Source organism: Ylistrum balloti, unplaced genomic scaffold (genome assembly GCF_031769215.1).
Source record: "Ylistrum balloti isolate Yb309-2 unplaced genomic scaffold, AGI_CSIRO_Ybal_v1 Utg369996, whole genome shotgun sequence".
NCBI lineage: Eukaryota > Metazoa > Mollusca > Bivalvia > Pectinida > Pectinidae > Ylistrum > Ylistrum balloti.
Window position 1 is genome coordinate 10,216 of NW_026782076.1, and position 18,635 is coordinate 28,850.

The following is an 18,635-nucleotide window of genomic DNA, read 5'->3' on the forward strand; positions in this document are numbered from 1 at the left end:
ATTGGAACCTCTGTTGTGCTGGCATCTGATATTGGGACCTCTGCTGTGCTGACATCTGATATTGGGACCTCTGTTGTGCTGGCATCTGATATTGGAACCTCTCTGCTGTGCTGGTATCTGATATTGGGACCTCTGTTGTGCTGGCATCTGATATTGGAACCTCTGCTGTGCTGGCATCTGATATTGGGACTACTGCTGTGCTGGCATCTGATATTGGGACCTCTGCTGTGCTGGTATCTGATATTGGAACCTCTGCTGTGCTGGCATCTGATATTGGGACCTCTGCTGTGCTGGCATCTGATATTGGGACCTTTGCTCTGCTGACATCTGATATTGGAATCTCTGTAGTGCTGGCATCTGATATTGGGACCTCTACTGTGCTGACATCTGATATTGGGACCTCTGTTGTGCTGGCATCTGATATTGGGACCGCTGCTGTGCTTGCATCTGATATTGGGACTACTGCTGTGCTGGCAAATGATATTGGGACCTCTGCTGTGCTGGCATCTGATATTGGGACCTCTGTTGTGCTGGCGTCTGATATTGGGACCTCTGCTGTGCTGGCATCTGATATTGGAACCTCTCTGCTGTGCTGACATCTGATATTGGAACCTCTCTGCTGTGCTGGTATCTGATATTGGGACCTCTGCTGTGCTGGCATCTGATATTGGGACCTCTGCTGTGCTGGTATCTGATATTGGGACCTCTGCTGTGCTGGCATCTGATATTGGGACCTTTGCTCTGCTGACATCTGATATTGGAATCTCTGTAGTGCTGGCATCTGATATTGGGACCTCTACTGTGCTGACATCTGATATTGGGACTACTGCTGTGCTGGCATCTGATATTGGGACCTCTGCTGTGCTTGCATCTGATATTGGGACTACTGCTGTGCTGGCAAATGATATTGGGACCTCTGCTGTGCTGGCGTCTGATATTGGGACCTCTGCTGTTCTGGCATCTGATATTGGGACCTCTGTTGTGCTGGTATCTGATATTGGGACCTCTGCTGTGCTGGTATCTGATATTGGGACCTCTGTTGTGCTGGCATCTGATATTGGGACCTCTGCTGTGCTGACATCTGATATTGGGACCTCTGTTGTGCTGGCATCTGATATTGGAACCTCTCTGCTGTGCTGGTATCTGATATTGGGACCTCTGTTGTGCTGGCATCTGATATTGGAACCTCTGCTGTGCTGGCATCTGATATTGGAACTACTGCTGTGCTGGCATCTGATATTGGGACCTCTGCTGTGCTGGTATCTGATATTGGAACCTCTGCTGTGCTGGCATCTGATATTGGGACCTCTGCTGTGCTGGCATCTGATATTGGGACTACTGCTGTGCTGACATCTGATATTGGAACCTCTGTAGTGCTGGCATCTGATATTGGGACCTCTGCTGTGCTGGTATCTGATATTGGAACCTCTGCTGTGCTGACATCTGATATTGGGACCTCTGCTGTGCTGGCATCTGATATTGGGACCTCTGCTGTGCTGACATCTGATATTGGGACCTCTGCTGTGCTGGCATCTGATATTGGGACCTCTGCTGTGCTGGCATCTGATATTGGGACCTCTGCTGTGCTGGCATCTGATATTGGAAGTCCTGATGTTGTACCATATGTTGTTTTATCTCCAACCAACTTAATGTCTGAATGAAATGCACGGAGTGAGCTTTTTAGGTTTTTTTTCTTCAATGTTTCTGACATGTAAATATAGAATTGATATACCTGATATTACCTGATAAAGAAATGTTATAATTCCCCAAGCTCAGAAGTTTTTTGTCATAATTGATGAAAATAACCAACTGTTGACCAAGCAACACCAACATCCAAAGTTGTAGAGTAATCACAGTAAACACATTTTACAAAACTTAGTTTATGCTAAATTTCTTTATCCATTTTCAATTGTCATACCACATATTATGTGTTTTTGTTGTACTCACAAAGTACAGTTAATGAAACAGACAAAATGCATTAACACCATATTAGTAAAGTAACCATGGTTTCGGTGACTGTGGAAAAACATTTGTATTTGTGTGAAATGGTCAGTTGACAAATTGTGATTTTGAATTTAAATTAACAATTTTTTTGTAAGAGTTTTTGAAATAATAATTTGTATAGCCTTTTTTTATTTTGACCAATATATAATACATTTTCATATACCATGTGGTTTCCTATTTTAAACCACCGTAATTAAATACCATTACTTACTAACAAAATTTAATGACACAGAAAAAGTTCTAGCTCAAAACATTGAAATATTTATATCGTATCTACAGCAGGCATAGATGTCAAATCCTTGTACATAACTGAGGGATCAAATATTGCTTAAACAACAGGTCAATAAGAGGAAGTGATGTTAATGGAAAACAAGTATACTGATATTACACCCAGCAATGTCTGATGTAAATGACCTTGACCTATATTCAAAGACACAGGGGTCAACACCTGTATCAAACAATCTTAAACACAACTGAGAATTTGTTTCAATTACTTTGAACAGTATGGATCCTGGTCTGGTGGTCAAACACAAGTCAGGTTCACTATTCATGAATATTGCTTCAGATCAAACTTGGACAATATCTTTGTACAAAACAAGTATTTTTAGGAAGTCACATTTCCCAAATTGGGCCCCACCCCAAGAGGCTGGGATCAACCATCCCTGCAAAAATGACTCTCGTTTAACAAAAGGATACCTCAGACAAATTTGGGAAAAATCCAATCCCTCCTATAGAAGGAATAGGATTTTAAACAATTTTCTATATTTCCCCTATAGGGCCCCAACCCTTCCACCCAAGGGAGCCGAGACCCACCATTTACAAAATTGATAATCCTTCACCCATTGCTTCAGACCAAATTTGGGCAAAAACCTTTAATTCCTACACTTCAAGAGAAGGATTTAACAGAATTTTTCTTATTTCCATTATTTTGCCCCGCCCCTCCCGACATAGGGTGTGGAGACCTAACGTTTATACAAGATTGATTCCTTTTCACCCAACAATGCTTCAGACTAAATTTGGGTCTTATCTGTTCATTCCTACATTAGGGAAAGGATTTTAAAGATCAAGATTTCCCAATCAAGCCCTGCTCCTCAGGCTACATGGGGCCCTAGAACCAATGTTTACGTAAACTTGTTTCCCCTGCCCCTGTGAAAGGTGAGGTCACATGAGCCCCTTACAAAGACCTTTTAGTTTTAGACTTGCTGGTGTTAAGTTGTATTTTGAAAAAAAATCCAATGCCGAGTAAAGCTGATGAGTTTTGTGGAAATAGCATGCTTAATTATATAGATATCACCATTTATGTCCTCTGATGCCTTCCTGCTCCTTGCAGTCAAAATCTAGATATTGTGTGTTCATCAGCCAGAAGCTGTATGAGAATAAGAGGATAGAAAAAGAGACCCTAAAAAGAGGCCATTGATGGAGCCTGCTGAACTTGGACAAGCAGACTGCACTGATGACAGTATCAAATTCTTCCATCATAGAAACATACCTGGCAGTCAACATCATTTTACCCTCTCATACTGGATTTCAGAAAACAGCTAACTGTGTTGAAGAAGTTGTCAGCATGAACAAATTAGTATGCAACAAGTGCAAGAGAAACTTTTAGCTGAAAGAAAAATATGTGGACAGGAGAAGTCGGATGTTATCAACACTGAGATGGACGGTATATACAGCAACCCACTTTTCAGCAGAGACCATACTCCATACCAAGGAGCCACCCAAGTTATCGGGTCCTTTTGTGAACAACTGACATCAGACAAGAAGATATACAGTGTTGTCAAAGGCAAAAAACTGTGTTATCATGCTGTGTATCTAAGATAGTGTGGGGGAAAAGTCACCCATCCAAAGCACACAGGTACCTGTACCGCTAACGTGTTAAAAGTGCCACCATTGGGAATGAGGAAGCCTGGGCCTCCATGGTTGGAGTAGAGACTGCTGACACTATTAGAATCAACTACCTGACCACAGATGGAGACATGAAGTCTGACACCAGAATGAAGAAATCACATCCTGCATGTAAACACTTGAAAGATCCTGCACACCTTGAGAAACCAGTGAAGACGGAAGTTTCTAGGAATATATTCAGTGCAAGCACCAAGTGTCTGGACAGCACAAAATTTCTTACCAGAACTTTGAAATCATAATCCTTCAACCATGTACAGCAGAAAACAAATATGAAGATGATGACATGTTATGGTAAGGATCCACACTACTGTTCATCTGTGTAACTTTGATATTGTGGACTCTCTGATAGTGAGAGTAAAAGCTGTGGGTAGTGTTTTGGTCAGTGGATCAAATGAATGGTGTACCTAAATACGAGACATACCTGCCAAAGGCTATAACATGGCATAATTAAGTAGGTTGAATGACATCTCAAACCGTCATCCCCCTCCGAAGTGAACAAGACATTCCATAAGTGAAACCTGCTACCCACTTAGGGACAAATCCCAACATATTACACCTGTCTAAATCTGCCCCAAATACATTGACATGTGTGAAAACTATACATTCTCAGGAAGCCAAATAAATGCAGATTTCTTTCATATATTATAAACCATAAATTTTCAAAACCCCAGAGGCCATATTCTGTTCCCAAATCTCAATTGGTAGGTTCTCTAACAGGGTAAAACAAAATACCAGTCACTCACAGGCTGATTTACTTGTACCAGTCCTGAAGGCCAAACCAGCCATCACTAGAAGTATATAGTGGACCTCAAGTCTGCAGAGTCTGATATAGACAGATTGAGGAGCCTTTGGTGCCTGAATCAGAAATCAACACTAAGTAATTACAAGTAAAAAAAAATTGTCCAAAGGGTTCTGACTATCTATCCCGTGATTTCTTTTGTTCCACATATCAAATTCTCCCGAGATGGATGGGAATGATATATTGACAACCACTTGGTTAACAACAACTTGCTTCGACACACACACACAAGTAAGTAGAAAAATATTTATCTTTCCATCAACGTATTATAACTATTATGCGGACAAAAGATGATCGCAATAGGTAACATCGAAACAAAGTCTCAGATGACCTAAAAATGCCCACAATTTTTTTTGGAAAGATGTTTTTAAGGTTTAAGAAGAACTGTATATAACAAAAGACCTGACGGGCCTGCTTTACTCACATGGCTAATTTAGCTATTCAGCCATTAAATAAAGAATTTCAAATGTGACAATTTCTAATTTAATTTCCCTATTGGTCCCTGTCCTTGTGGTCAAACAGAAGTCAGATTCACTATTCATAACAAGAGACCCATAGGGCCTGTTTCACACACATGTATCTTAAAAGCCAAGCAATGTTATACATGCCTATAGGTTGGGTATTTCAAATATTTCCAAATTAGAGCTATGTAACTTAACCTCTTTGATGGGGCAAGACCAATAGGTCAATTCTTATATCATTAGTGTCTTTCTCTTTTGATTCCCAGTAAGAGTTAATATAGTTATCAGGTTGGCATCTCAACTATGACCCAGAAATAATGTCCCTAAAAGTGTGCCATACCAAGGGTCAATTCTTACATAACATATGTGTTTATCTCTTGATGCCAAGCAATTCAATAACTATAGTTATGGGGTGGAGATATTCAACAGTTTCAAAGATAGTACCAAGAGTCCCTAGGAGTGAGGCCAGACCCCAGGGCCAATTCTTAATCATGACTATGTTTATCTATTGATGCCTATTATTGCTATATATGGTTATATAAAACATTTCCCTTACTGAGCCCCTCCACTCTTTCCCTAGGAGGGGCCAGACCCTCTATTTATATATAAAAAAAATTTCTATTGGGCACCATCCTCCCGCCCTTGTAGACCATGAACACCATTTATATAAAATCTATTTCCCTTTGCCCAAACATCCTTCACACCACATTTGGGCAAAATCAAATCAACCCTACAGGAGGAGTAGGATTTTAAAGAATTTGTTCTATTTCTCCTATCAGGCCCCAAGGGAAAGACTGATCATTGATACTAAATTGATTCCCCTTCATCTAGACACCTAAACATGATTCAGATAAAATTTGGACAAAATCCTATCATTCCTACTGAAGGATACATGTATTGGTGTCATGTGTTTGTGCTCTAATGATGATGATGATGATGTCATGATGATGATGTGTTTGTATGATAATGATTATGACGTCTGTTGATGACATAATGATGTCTATGTGACACAATGATGATGTGTTGGTGTCACGATGATGTGTTGGTGTCATGATGTTGATGATGTGTTGGTGTCACGATGATGTGTTGGTGTCATGATGTTGATGATGATGTGGTTGATGTCAGAATGTTGATGATGATGTGGTTGATGTCAGAATGTTGATGATGATGTGGTGTCACGATGATGTGTTGGTGTCATGATGTTGATGATGTGTTGGTGTCATTATGATGATGATGATGTGGTTGATGTCAGAATGTTGATGATGATGTGGTGTCACGATGATGTGTTGTTGTCACGATGATGTGTTGTTGTCACGATGATGTGTTGGTGTCTTGATGATGACAATATATTATAGTTTTAGTCGGATTTGTAAAGCCGGTGCTTATATGTTTATCAAGTTTTCATTATAAAAACCAGAGTTGGCGCCATGGTAAGAAGCTAGTCAGGGGGCTTGGTTTGAATCATCAATTAACAGCACTTATAAACAAACAAAACTTTACCTCATTAGACGTCACAAAACTGGACTGTTCGTCCCAAGCGCACACCCGCCGATATGACACTTTTTCAGGTTTTTCACACCCACCGCCATGACACTTTTTTAAAAGTTTTTGAAGATGAAAAGTTTGCGCTTCGTAGGCAAGGTACATTTGGTGCTCATGATTTATGAATAATATATGTTTGATACTGTACTGATCATGATGTTGACTCTGTTATAATTTATATTTTTTGTATTTTAGTTTTATTTGATGAAGGTTGATTGTGCTGATTTCTCAAGGTTTGTTAATGTGTATCAAAGTTCCTTGAAACGAAAATATTCCTTCAAACAAAGCGGTATAAAAAAAAAACAAAAATATTAATGTTTATAATCATCAATTAACTAGAACGAAATATTTCAATAACACATTTATTCATTTTGCGTGTCATAGTGACATTATCTAATGCATTGGAGATCAGAAATCGTAGTAGCTATAGTGAAAATATTGTAAATTTTGTATATATATGGAAGTCTGGTTTAATCTCAAAGAACTATGTCTTTATAGAAAAGTCTAACCATGATAATTCAAGGAAGGTAGACATGTAAATACATTTAATGTAATTATTCACACTTTTATCTATCTGAAATGCTGTGTGCGCCTTATCTACTTTCCTCAACTACAAATTTAATTATAATAAGTAAGGACTATTACTTTGCAATACATTTGAAATAAAGAAGTTGGTATAAAGTCCTTTCGATTTGTCTAAATCCTCAAATTGATAGGATAGTAATTGCAACATCTTGGGTATTTCAAAGGTTTTATTAAGTCAACTTTAACCTAGAGCTATTTATCATTTGGCTTGTTGGCGATAAATATATGGTTGTGTGTATTTTGTTGGTTTTTTTTTTTTTACCTATTTTGATTTGTTCACATTATTGTCGTCAAATTTGACATAAGCATTACACTAGATGTAAAATCGCGTAAAATTAAGAAAAATAGCCTCTGGTTCTCTTATTTTAGTAATTTTTGCATTCCAAAGTGTAGGAGTATGGGGAAAGTAATATAGCTTAGCGGTTATTTGTGAACATTTTTCAATACGTTTAGCCTTGGAGAGAGCTTAGTGCTAATGAGTTGGCTTTAGACACGTGTAGTGATATTCTTAAGGGAAAAAGTGTTAAATGGTCTACGGACAGCCAAAATTGTGTAAAAATAATTGCGGGTGGTAGTATGAAAATGGATTTACATATTATCTCGTGTAATATTTTATAATGTCTGTGCTACTAATGGAATATCTTGAGATGTTCAGTGGATTCCCAGGGAGGAGAACGAACAAGCGGACTATATTAGTAAAATCATCGATTACGATGATTGGGGTGTTAGTGTAAAATTTTTCCAACTTGTTGATTCCTGGTGGGCCCCCACACTGATGACCCGTTTGCTGATTGTCACAATAAGAAAATTCAGAGATTTAATTCTAGATTTTGGAAATTCTGAGTCTGTTGATGCCTTTGCTCAGGACTGGCCGGGTGAGAATAACTGGTTAGTCCCACCAGTTTCCCTGTGAAAACCATTAAATATTTGATGTGTTGTAGGTCTAAAGCTACCCTTATTGTTCCAAAATGGGTTTCAGCTCCCTTTTGGACTTTCATTTTTGATAAAATGACTGTTTGCAAAGCTTATGTAGAACATGTTTATGAATTTAAAGATGGAAGTCGAATTTTTGTTCAAGGTCAAATCAAAATTCAGCTTTCGGAAGTGGTGAATTTTTTGGTCATATGCTAGCGATCAGATTGAATTGTACTAACTGCCGATATTGATCAATGCTGGATGTTTACACATGCTCCATGTTTGATATTGGTTGATGGACCATAAGTACACTTGTACAACTACGTGTGTGTTCCATTTGAAGGAACCGGTGCTGCATTTGAAGGAGTAGGAATCTATTTGAGAGATGATATAAAACGTTATTGTTTAAAATGATTTTCAGTTAAGCTAATAATAAACAAGATCATCTTGCTTAGTTTCCTTGTTTTTACGATTTTCAGATGTATTTTCTGTGGGGATTTGAAATAATTCCAGTGAATACGTATCTGACGCTCGTTTGGCGACTTTGGCTCAACAACTACCGGAAATCGTTCTGAAATCTCGTGCACCTAATACCACTTCTAAATACAAATCGGCATTTAAAAAGTTTTGTGCTTGGTGTAATAAATTTGGATTGAGTCCTCTTCCTGCCAAGTATTTCAACGTAGCTTTACATCTTACAGATGTTTTGAAAAATCATCCATATGTGTCGTTATTAGATGGAGTTTTTTATTCGATAAGTTGGGTGCATGGTATTTCTGGTTTTCCTAATCCATGTAAATCTCCGTTGGTTAAAATAATAATAATAATTTACAACATTTATATAGCGCACTATCTATTTTGACAAAATACTCTAATGCGCTTCACAATTACATAATAATCTTACTACAAAAATTACAGAACATGTATAACACAGTAATCAACATATGTAACACAGTAACCAAATCAAGTAAGAAGTGGTGAAAGTATGTATATATATATATATATATACTGGAGAGAGCACGTAGGATTTCAGCCAAACAGACTGTTAAAAAGGGACCAGTATCCACTGAAATTATTAGGTATAAATTTGGTGGCCCGCAATGCTGGAGAGAGAGAGAGAGAGAGAGAGAGAGAGAGAGAGAGAGAGAGAGAGAGGGAGAGAGGGAGAGAGAGAGAGAGAGAGAGAGAGAGAGAGAGAGAGAGAGAGAGAGAGAGAGAGAACAACTTGAGTGCCGAATCTCCTGGATAAGGCTTGTCATCCTCGATAAGGACGAGTGCTAGAAGATACTTGTAACATTACACAAATAAAAGTCGTGATTTAACATCTTTATGTACTAAATCAAAACTTTCATCGTCTGGCAGAACTGGCTTTAGCATTCTAAGTTTGCATATAAAATCGCAACGTATCTGAATTATTAGCATTTGGGCCTTGATCAACCTGTATATAGCTATCGAAAGTAAAAGTCCTTTGTCGCAAGTCCCTGTGGTCACTGTCATTTCACTGCGCATGTTCACAGACTTTGTTTATAATCAGTTTCCGGAAGAGAAGTGACAGACACTACTACCCGACAGAAGCGGGGTACGTATTCTGTTTAATCTGACTACTTCAGTCAGATGTTTTTTCTCTGTTAGTGAGATGATTATCATTCCGAGATGATTTCAGACAGAAAGCTGTGTCATCATCAGTTCTGTGACAGACATCTGGTAGACCGCAAACAAGATTGATATCGATCGGCTTGGCTTGTGTATTGGTTTATTATAATCCGAGGTTTTCAAACATGATGTTGAATACCAGTTTTAATTGAAGCCTTCCTTCTTCTGTTTTGATGCTTATTTTATGATTTATCTGAGACTTAAGGTTCTGTATTTATTTATGATCAAAAGTTATTTACTCTGCAGAATATGTAAAATTTTGCTGTGTGACGTAGCTGTGCTAGTCAGTAATTGATTCTAGTTCACACTCTGTGACAGTAGCAGTGGGCCTAACACAATAATGCGATGGTTAGATCACACATTCACTGTATGTTTATAATGTGTCTATTATTGTACATATACACAGCTACACTGATACTGTTACACAGAAACCAAACATCCAGCTACACAGAGACAGTTACACAGAAACAAAAAATACAGCTACACAGAAACCAAACATACAGCTACACAGAGACAGTTACACAGAAACCAAACATACATCCAGCTACACAGAGAGAGTTACACAGAAACCAAACATACAGCTACACAGAGACAGTTACACAAACCAAACATACAGCTACACTGATACAGTTACACAGAAACCAAACATACAGCTAAACTGAGACAGTTACACAGAAACCAAACATACAGCTACACAGAAACCAAACACACAGCTACACAGAAACCAAACATACAGCTACACAGAGACAGTTACACAGAAACCAAACATACAGCTACACAGCGACAGTTACACAGAAACCAAACATACAGCTACACAGAGACAGTTACACAGAAACCAAACATATAGCTACACAGAAACCAAACATACAGCTACACAGAAAACAAACATACAGCTACACAGAGACAGTTACACAGAAACCAAACATACAGCTACACAGAGACAGTTACACAGAAACCAAACATACAGCTACACAGCGACAGTTACACAGAAACCAAACATACAGCTACACAGAAAACAAACATACAGCTACACGGAAACCAAACATACAGCTACACAGAGACAGTTAAACAGAAACCAAACATACAGCTACACAGAGACAGTTACACAGAAACCAAACATACAGCTACACAGAGACAGTTACACAGAAACCAAACATACAGCTACACAGCGACAGTTACACAGGAACCAAACATACAGCTACACAGAAACCAAACATACAGCTACACAGAGACAGTTACACAGAAACCAAACATACAGCTACACAGAGACAGTTACACAGAAACCAAACATACAGCTACACAGCGACAGTTACACAGAAACCAAACATACAGCTACACAGAGAGAGTTACACAGAAACCAAACATACAGCTACACAGAGACCGTTACACAGAAACCAAACATACAGCTACACAGCGACAGGTACACAGAAACCAAACATACAGCTACACAGCGACAGTTACATAAAATCTATCCCTTACTAGATACAAAAGATGATTATGACAATCATAACAGGTTCACCAAAAAGGACACTGTGAAAAATTGTCGAGGTGAAGAATTCAAGTATACGACAAAAGGAATGTCATCAGACCCGCATAATACACACAAGTTCTGGTGTCATGAATTGACCAATTTTCTAATACCTGCTTGTGGATTATAACCCTTTCCCTAGCAGAGATGAAAGTAATTAGCCCAGCAGAGATGAAAACGATTAACTCAACAGAGATGAAAACAATTAGCCAAGCAGAGATGAAAGTGATTAGCCTCGTAGTGATGAAAGCAATTAGTCCAGCAGAGAATGTAAGTGATTAACCCAGCAGAGAATGAAAGTGATTAACCCAGCAGAGAATGTAAGTGATTAGCCCAGCAGAGATAAAAGTGATTAACCCAGCAGTGATGAAAGTGATTTGCCCAGCAGAGATAAAAGTGATTTGCCCAGCAGAGATGAAAGTGATTAACCCAGCAGAGAATGTAAGTGATTAGCCCAGCAGAGAATGAAAGTGATTAACCCAGCAGAGATGAAAGTGATTAACCCAGCAGAGATAAAAGTGATTAACCCAGCAGAGATGAAAGTGATTTGCCCAGCAGAGATAAAAGTGATTTGCCCAGCAGAGATGAAAGTGATTAACCCAGCAGAGATGAAAGAGATTAACCCAGCAGAGAATGTAAGTGATTAGCCCAGCAGAGAATGTAAGTGATTAGCCCAGCAGAGAATGAAAGTGATTAACCCAGCAGAGATGAAAGAGATTAACCCAGCAGAGAATGTAAGTGATTAGCCCAGCAGAGAATGTAAGTGATTTGCCCAGCAGAGAATGAAAGTGATTAACCAAGCAGAGATGAAAGAGATTAACCCAGCATAGAATGAAAGTGATTAAACCAGCATAGAATGAAAGTGATTAACCCAGCAGATTAACCCAGCGAGATGAAAGTGATTAACCCAGCAGAGATGAAAGGGATTAACCCAGCAGAGATAAAAGTGATTAACCCAGCAGATACAGTAGCAGAAAATAAAAACAGAGGAAGAAGAATTATTGAAATGTGAAAATTGTTACCTCTACTACCATAGATTTGCACATATAGTGCACACTGTTTTGGACATAAACTGTCATGTCAAAAAGGGGGTGCATACTGAGCAGGAACATGCCATTCTAGGGGTTATCATTCTCGAGTTCTCTGTCCGTCGGATAACCTTCCTTCACATAGTTATATTAAGAGTCGTTGGTCATATATGATAAATTGAAGACAAAAACAACTAAGAATAAAATAAATTTTGAATGTTTTGATGCAATTAATTATTTTTCTATCTATATAAAACAACTTACAACTGATAAATCCATAGAGCACTAAGTAGGAAGCAGTTCATAGCACTGAAGTTACTTCCCACTAAACACAGTCACTGATCACTTTTGATACCATGTGCGAAACAAACACAGTCACTGAAATCCTTCGAATTCCTCCTCCTTATTGTCACTGTTAAAGAAGAACGCCGGATCAAAGTCTGCCTCTGTAGATATTTTGTTGTCGTGGTAAGACAGGTCGTAATCATCCTCCATGTCAACATCAACAGCCAGTCCACTATCAGCTCATCCCATTGATGCTTTGAGGTCGGTGACCTTATGACCTATCTGGATCTGCATGGCCCACACGGGCAGTTCTATCGTACTGTCAGCAATGCCGACATATTTCCTCAACATCTTTCAGAGGTGCACCAGCTTGGTCAGACCATAGACCCAGCCAGGGACTAGTCAGCTGACACTGCTGATTGTTGATGTTTTGTCCACAAGATGTTTCAGCAACCTCTTCATCCATCTTGCTGCACCACTTCATACAGTAATAACCACTTGTCCACCCAACCTTAGTGATTTATAAATATCTACAGTGACAGGGACACCCAACCCCAGTGATTCTCAATAGATATCTACAGTGACACAGACGCCCAACCCCAGTGATTCTCAATAAATATCTACAGTGACAGGGACACCCAACCCCAGTGATTCTCAATAAATATCTACAGTGACACAGACACCCAACCCCAGTGATTCTCAATAAATATCTACAGTGACAGGGACACCCAACCCCAGTGATTCTCAATAAATATCTACAGTGACACAGACACCCAACCCCAGTGATTCTCAATAAATATCTACAGTGACACAGACGCCCAACCCCAGTGATTCTCAATAAATATCTACAGTGACACAGACACCCAACCCCAGTGATTCTCAATAAATATCTACAGTGACAGGGACACCCAACCCCAGTGATTCTCAATAAATATCTACAGTGACACAGACACCCAACCCCAGTGATTCTCAATAAATATCTACAGTGACAGGGACACCCAACCCCAGTGATTCTCAATAAATATCTACAGTGACAGGGACACCCAACCCCAGTGATTCTCAATAAATATCTACAGTGACACAGACGCCCAACCCCAGTGATTCTCAATAAATATCTACAGTGACACAGACACCCCAACCCCAGTGATTCTCAATAAATATCTACAGTGACACAGACACCCAACCCCAGTGATTCTCAATAAATATCTACAGTGACAGGGACACCCAACCCCAGTGATTCTCAATAAATATCTACAGTGACAGGGACACCCAACCCCAGTGATTCTCAATAAATATCTACAGTGACAGGGACACCCAACCCCAGTGATTCTCAATGATTCTCAGTAAATCTACAGTGACAGGGACACCCAACCCCAGTGATTCTCAATAAATATCTACAGTGACAGGGACACCCAACCCCAGTGATTCTCAATAAATATCTACAGTGACACAGACACCCAACCCCAGTGATTCTCAATAAATATCTACAGTGACAGGGACACCCAACCCCAGTGATTCTCAATAAATATCTACAGTGACACAGACACCCAACCCCAGTGATTCTCAATAAATATCTACAGTGACAGGGACACCCAACCCCAGTGATTCTCAATAAATATCTACAGTGACACAGACACCCAACCCCAGTGATTCTCAATAAATATCTACAGTGACACAGGGACACCCAACCCCAGTGATTCTCAATAAATATCTACAGTGACAGGGACACCCAACCCCAGTGATTCTCAATAAATATCTACAGTGACAGGGACACCCAACCCCAGTGATTCTCAATAAATATCTACAGTACAGTGACACAGACACCCAACCCCAGTGATTCTCAATAAATATCTACAGTGACAGGGACACCCAACCCCAGTGATTCTCAATAAATATCTACAGTGACACAGACAGCCAACCCCAGTGATTCTCAATAGATATCTACAGTGACAGGGACACCCAACCCCAGTGATTCTCAATAAATATCTGCAGTGACAGGGACACCCAACCCCAGTGATTCTCAATAAATATCTACAGTGACACAGACACCCAACCCCAGTGATTCTCAATAAATATCTACAGTGACACAGACACCCATCCCCAGTGATTCTCAATGAATATCTACAGTGACAGGGACACCCAAACAAAGATGTTGTTATTTTTCAGCCAGGTCAAAACATTTAACATGGTAATCACAGTAGCCATTTTGTATTATAATTATGCAAATGTTTTTCATGAACAGAACCTACCATTTTTGAGTTTCTGATACTTTCAAGTAATGTTCGAAGATTTTTTAAGACCATCAAATTCTGTGATGGTTGTTGATATCAGGGCCATGACCCTGTTGTTGTAAGTAATTATCATTTCTGTAAATATGTAATATTATTTATAAAGCATACAACTGAAATATCTTTCAGTATTTCATACCACTTTCAGTCTAAACTATGAAGAAAAGATTTTCTGTACAAAATGGGTCAAAAAACTTATTTTCACATAGCCGAGTAAAACATTCATGATTGCTGTTTTCATTTATTTGTGGTATTTTTGTTATGAAATTGAAAATGAGCTGTCAAGCTAATAAATAGGATCTTGGAATGTTGAAACTTAGCTAAGTCTACAGTAGGAAATGACGTTGACCGCTACTTAAGGTCACCCTTTTTCGAAGCAAATTTACTGCAGTAAAACTCCAATAAAACTCCACTGTCAGTGGACAGTCTAGGCCTGTTGACAGCTTGTTTAGACTATTGTCACTGTCAGTGGACAGTCTAGGCCTGTTGACAGCTTGTTTAGACTATTGTCACTGTCAGTGGACAGTCTAGGCCTGTGGGCAGCTTGTTTAGACTATTGTCACTGTCAGTGGACAGTCTAGGCCTGTTGACAGCTTGTTTAGACTATTGTCACTGTCAGTGGACAGTCTAGGCCTGTTGACAGATTGTTTAGACTATTGTCACTGTCAGTGGACAGTCTAGGCCTGTTGACAGCTTGTTTAGACTATTGCCACTGTCAGTGGACAGTCTAGGCCTGTGGGCAGCTTGTTTAGACTATTGCCACTGTCAGTGGACAGTCTAGGCCTGTTGATAGCTTGTTTAGACTATTGTCACTGTCAGTGGACAGTCTAGGCCTGTTGACAGCTTGTTTAGACTATTGTCACTGTCAGTGGACAGTCTAGGCCTGTTGACAGCTTGTTTAGACTATTGCCACTGTCAGTGGACAGTCTAGGCCTGTGGGCAGCTTGTTTAGACTATTGCCACTGTCAGTGGACAGTCTAGGCCTGTTGACAGCTTGTTAAGATTATTGCCACTGTCAGTGGACAGTCTAGGCCTGTTGACAGCTTGTTAAGATTATTGCCACTGTCAGTGGACAGTCTAGGCCTGTTGACAGCTTGTTTAGACTATTGCCACTGTCAGTGGACAGTCTAGGCCTGTTGACAGCTTGTTTAGACTATTGCCACTGTCAGTGGACAGTCTAGGCCTGTGGGCAGCTTGTTTAGACTATTGCCACTGTCAGTGGACAGTCTAGGCCTGTTGACAGCTTGTTTAGACTATTGCCACTGTCAGTGGACAGTCTAGGCCTGTGGGCAGCTTGTTAAGATTATTGTCACTGGACAGTCTAGGCCTGTTGACAGCTTGATAAGATTATTGCCACTGTCAGTGGACAGTCTAGGCCTGTTGACAGCTTGTTAAGATTATTGCCACTGTCAGTGGACAGTCTAGGCCTGTGGGCAGCTTGTTTAGACTATTGCCACTGTCAGTGGACAGTCTAGGCCTGTTGACAGCTTGTTTAGACTATTGCCACTGTCAGTGGACAGTCTAGGCCTGTGGGCAGCTTGTTAAGATTATTGTCACTGGACAGTCTAGGCCTGTTGACAGCTTGATAAGATTATTGCCACTGTCAGTGGACAGTCTAGGCCTGTTGACAGCTTGTTAAGATTATTGCCACTGTCAGTGGACAGTCTAGGCCTGTGGGCAGCTTGTTTAGACTATTGTCACTGTCAGTGGACAGTCTAGGCCTGTGGGCAGCTTGTTTAGACTATTGTCACTGTCAGTTAACTGTCTAGGCCTGTGGGCAGCTTGTTTAGACTATTGCCACTGTCAGTGGACAGTCTAGGCCTGTGGGCAGCTTGTTTAGACTATTGTCACTGTCAGTTAACTGTCTAGGCCTGTGGGCAGCTTGTTAAGATTATCGCCACTGTCAGTTGACTGTCTAGGCCTGTGGGCAGCTTGTTAAGATTATTGCCACTGTCAGTGGACAGTCTAGGCCTGTGGGCAGCTTGTTAAGATTATTGCCACTGTCAGTGGACAGTCTAGGCCTGTGGGCAGCTTGTTTAGACTATTGTCACTGTCAGTTGACAGTCTAGGCCTGTGGGCAGCTTGTTTAGACTATTGTCACTGTCAGTTGACAGTCTAGGCCTGTGGGCAGCTTGTTTAGACTATTGTCACTGTCAGTGGACAGTCTAGGCCTGTGGGCAGCTTGTTAAGATTATCGCCACTGTCAGTTGACTGTCTAGGCCTGTGGGCAGCTTGATAAGATTATTGCCACTGTCAGTGGACAGTCTAGGCCTGTGGGCAGCTTGTTAAGATTATCGCCACTGTCAGTTGACTGTCTAGGCCTGTGGGCAGCTTGTTAAGATTATCGCCACTGTCAGTGGACAGTCTAGGCCTGTGGGCAGCTTGTTAAGATTATTGCCACTGTCAGTGGACAGTCTAGGCCTGTGGGCAGCTTGTTAAGATTATCGCCACTGTCAGTGGACAGTCTAGGCCTGTGGGCAGCTTGTTAAGATTATTGCCACTGTCAGTGGACAGTCTAGGCCTGTTGACAGCTTGTTAAGATTATTGCCACTGTCAGTGGACAGTCTAGGCCTGTTGACAGCTTGTTTAGACTATTGCCACTGTCAGTGGACAGTCTAGGCCTGTTGACAGCTTGTTTAGACTATTGCCACTGTCAGTGGACAGTCTAGGCCTGTGGGCAGCTTGTTTAGACTATTGCCACTGTCAGTGGACAGTCTAGGCCTGTTGACAGCTTGTTTAGACTATTGCCACTGTCAGTGGACAGTCTAGGCCTGTGGGCAGCTTGTTAAGATTATTGTCACTGGACAGTCTAGGCCTGTTGACAGCTTGATAAGATTATTGCCACTGTCAGTGGACAGTCTAGGCCTGTTGACAGCTTGTTAAGATTATTGCCACTGTCAGTGGACAGTCTAGGCCTGTGGGCAGCTTGTTTAGACTATTGTCACTGTCAGTGGACAGTCTAGGCCTGTGGGCAGCTTGTTTAGACTATTGTCACTGTCAGTTAACTGTCTAGGCCTGTGGGCAGCTTGTTTAGACTATTGCCACTGTCAGTGGACAGTCTAGGCCTGTGGGCAGCTTGTTTAGACTATTGTCACTGTCAGTTAACTGTCTAGGCCTGTAGGCAGCTTGTTAAGATTACCGCCACTGTCAGTTGACTGTCTAGGCCTGTGGGCAGCTTGCTAAGATTATTGCCACTGTCAGTGGACAGTCTAGGCCTGTGGGCAGCTTGTTAAGATTATTGCCACTGTCAGTGGACAGTCTAGGCCTGTGGGCAGCTTGTTTAGACTATTGTCACTGTCAGTTGACAGTCTAGGCCTGTGGGCAGCTTGTTTAGACTATTGTCACTGTCAGTGGACAGTCTAGGCCTGTGGGCAGCTTGTTAAGATTACCGCCACTGTCAGTTGACTGTCTAGGCCTGTGGGCAGCTTGCTAAGATTATTGCCACTGTCAGTGGACAGTCTAGGCCTGTGGGCAGCTTGTTAAGATTATCGCCACTGTCAGTTGACTGTCTAGGCCTGTGGGCAGCTTGTTAAGATTATCGCCACTGTCAGTGGACAGTCTAGGCCTGTGGGCAGCTTGTTAAGATTATTGCCACTGTCAGTGGACAGTCTAGGCCTGTGGGCAGCTTGTTAAGATTATCGC

At 40.7% G+C, this 18,635-nt stretch overlaps 2 protein-coding genes across 5 annotated transcripts in view; one reads left to right on the forward strand and one right to left on the reverse strand.

Annotated features, from left to right (window-relative positions):
- Positions 1 to 883: 883 nt before the first annotated feature.
- LOC132548023 (uncharacterized) lies at positions 884 to 13,171 on the reverse strand. The gene is made up of 2 exons (XM_060211840.1): positions 13,042 to 13,171; positions 884 to 1,443 (listed from the first exon to the last, which is right to left on the reverse strand). Exons 1-2 carry the CDS (start codon positions 13,169 to 13,171, stop codon positions 884 to 886), a joined length of 690 nt encoding a protein of 229 aa, XP_060067823.1.
- Positions 9,772 to 18,635, forward strand: part of LOC132548021 (rabphilin-3A-like) — a 71,765-nt gene continuing 62,901 nt past the window's right edge. For all 4 annotated transcript variants that reach the window (XM_060211838.1, XM_060211836.1, XM_060211837.1 and 1 more), the window contains exon 1: positions 9,772 to 9,790. The gene's annotated coding sequence lies outside the window, so the exon portion shown is untranslated. The remainder of the gene's footprint in view (positions 9,791 to 18,635) is intronic.

Coding starts and splice junctions, on each gene's coding strand:
- LOC132548023 (XM_060211840.1), bottom strand. CDS start 13,171: ATGGATGAAGAGGTTGCTGAAACATCTTGTGGACAAAACATCAACAAT. Junction 1,444..13,041: donor GAAAGATGTTGAGGAAATAT/GTCGGCATTGCT, acceptor TCCCAATATCAG/ATGTCAGCACAGCAGAGGTT.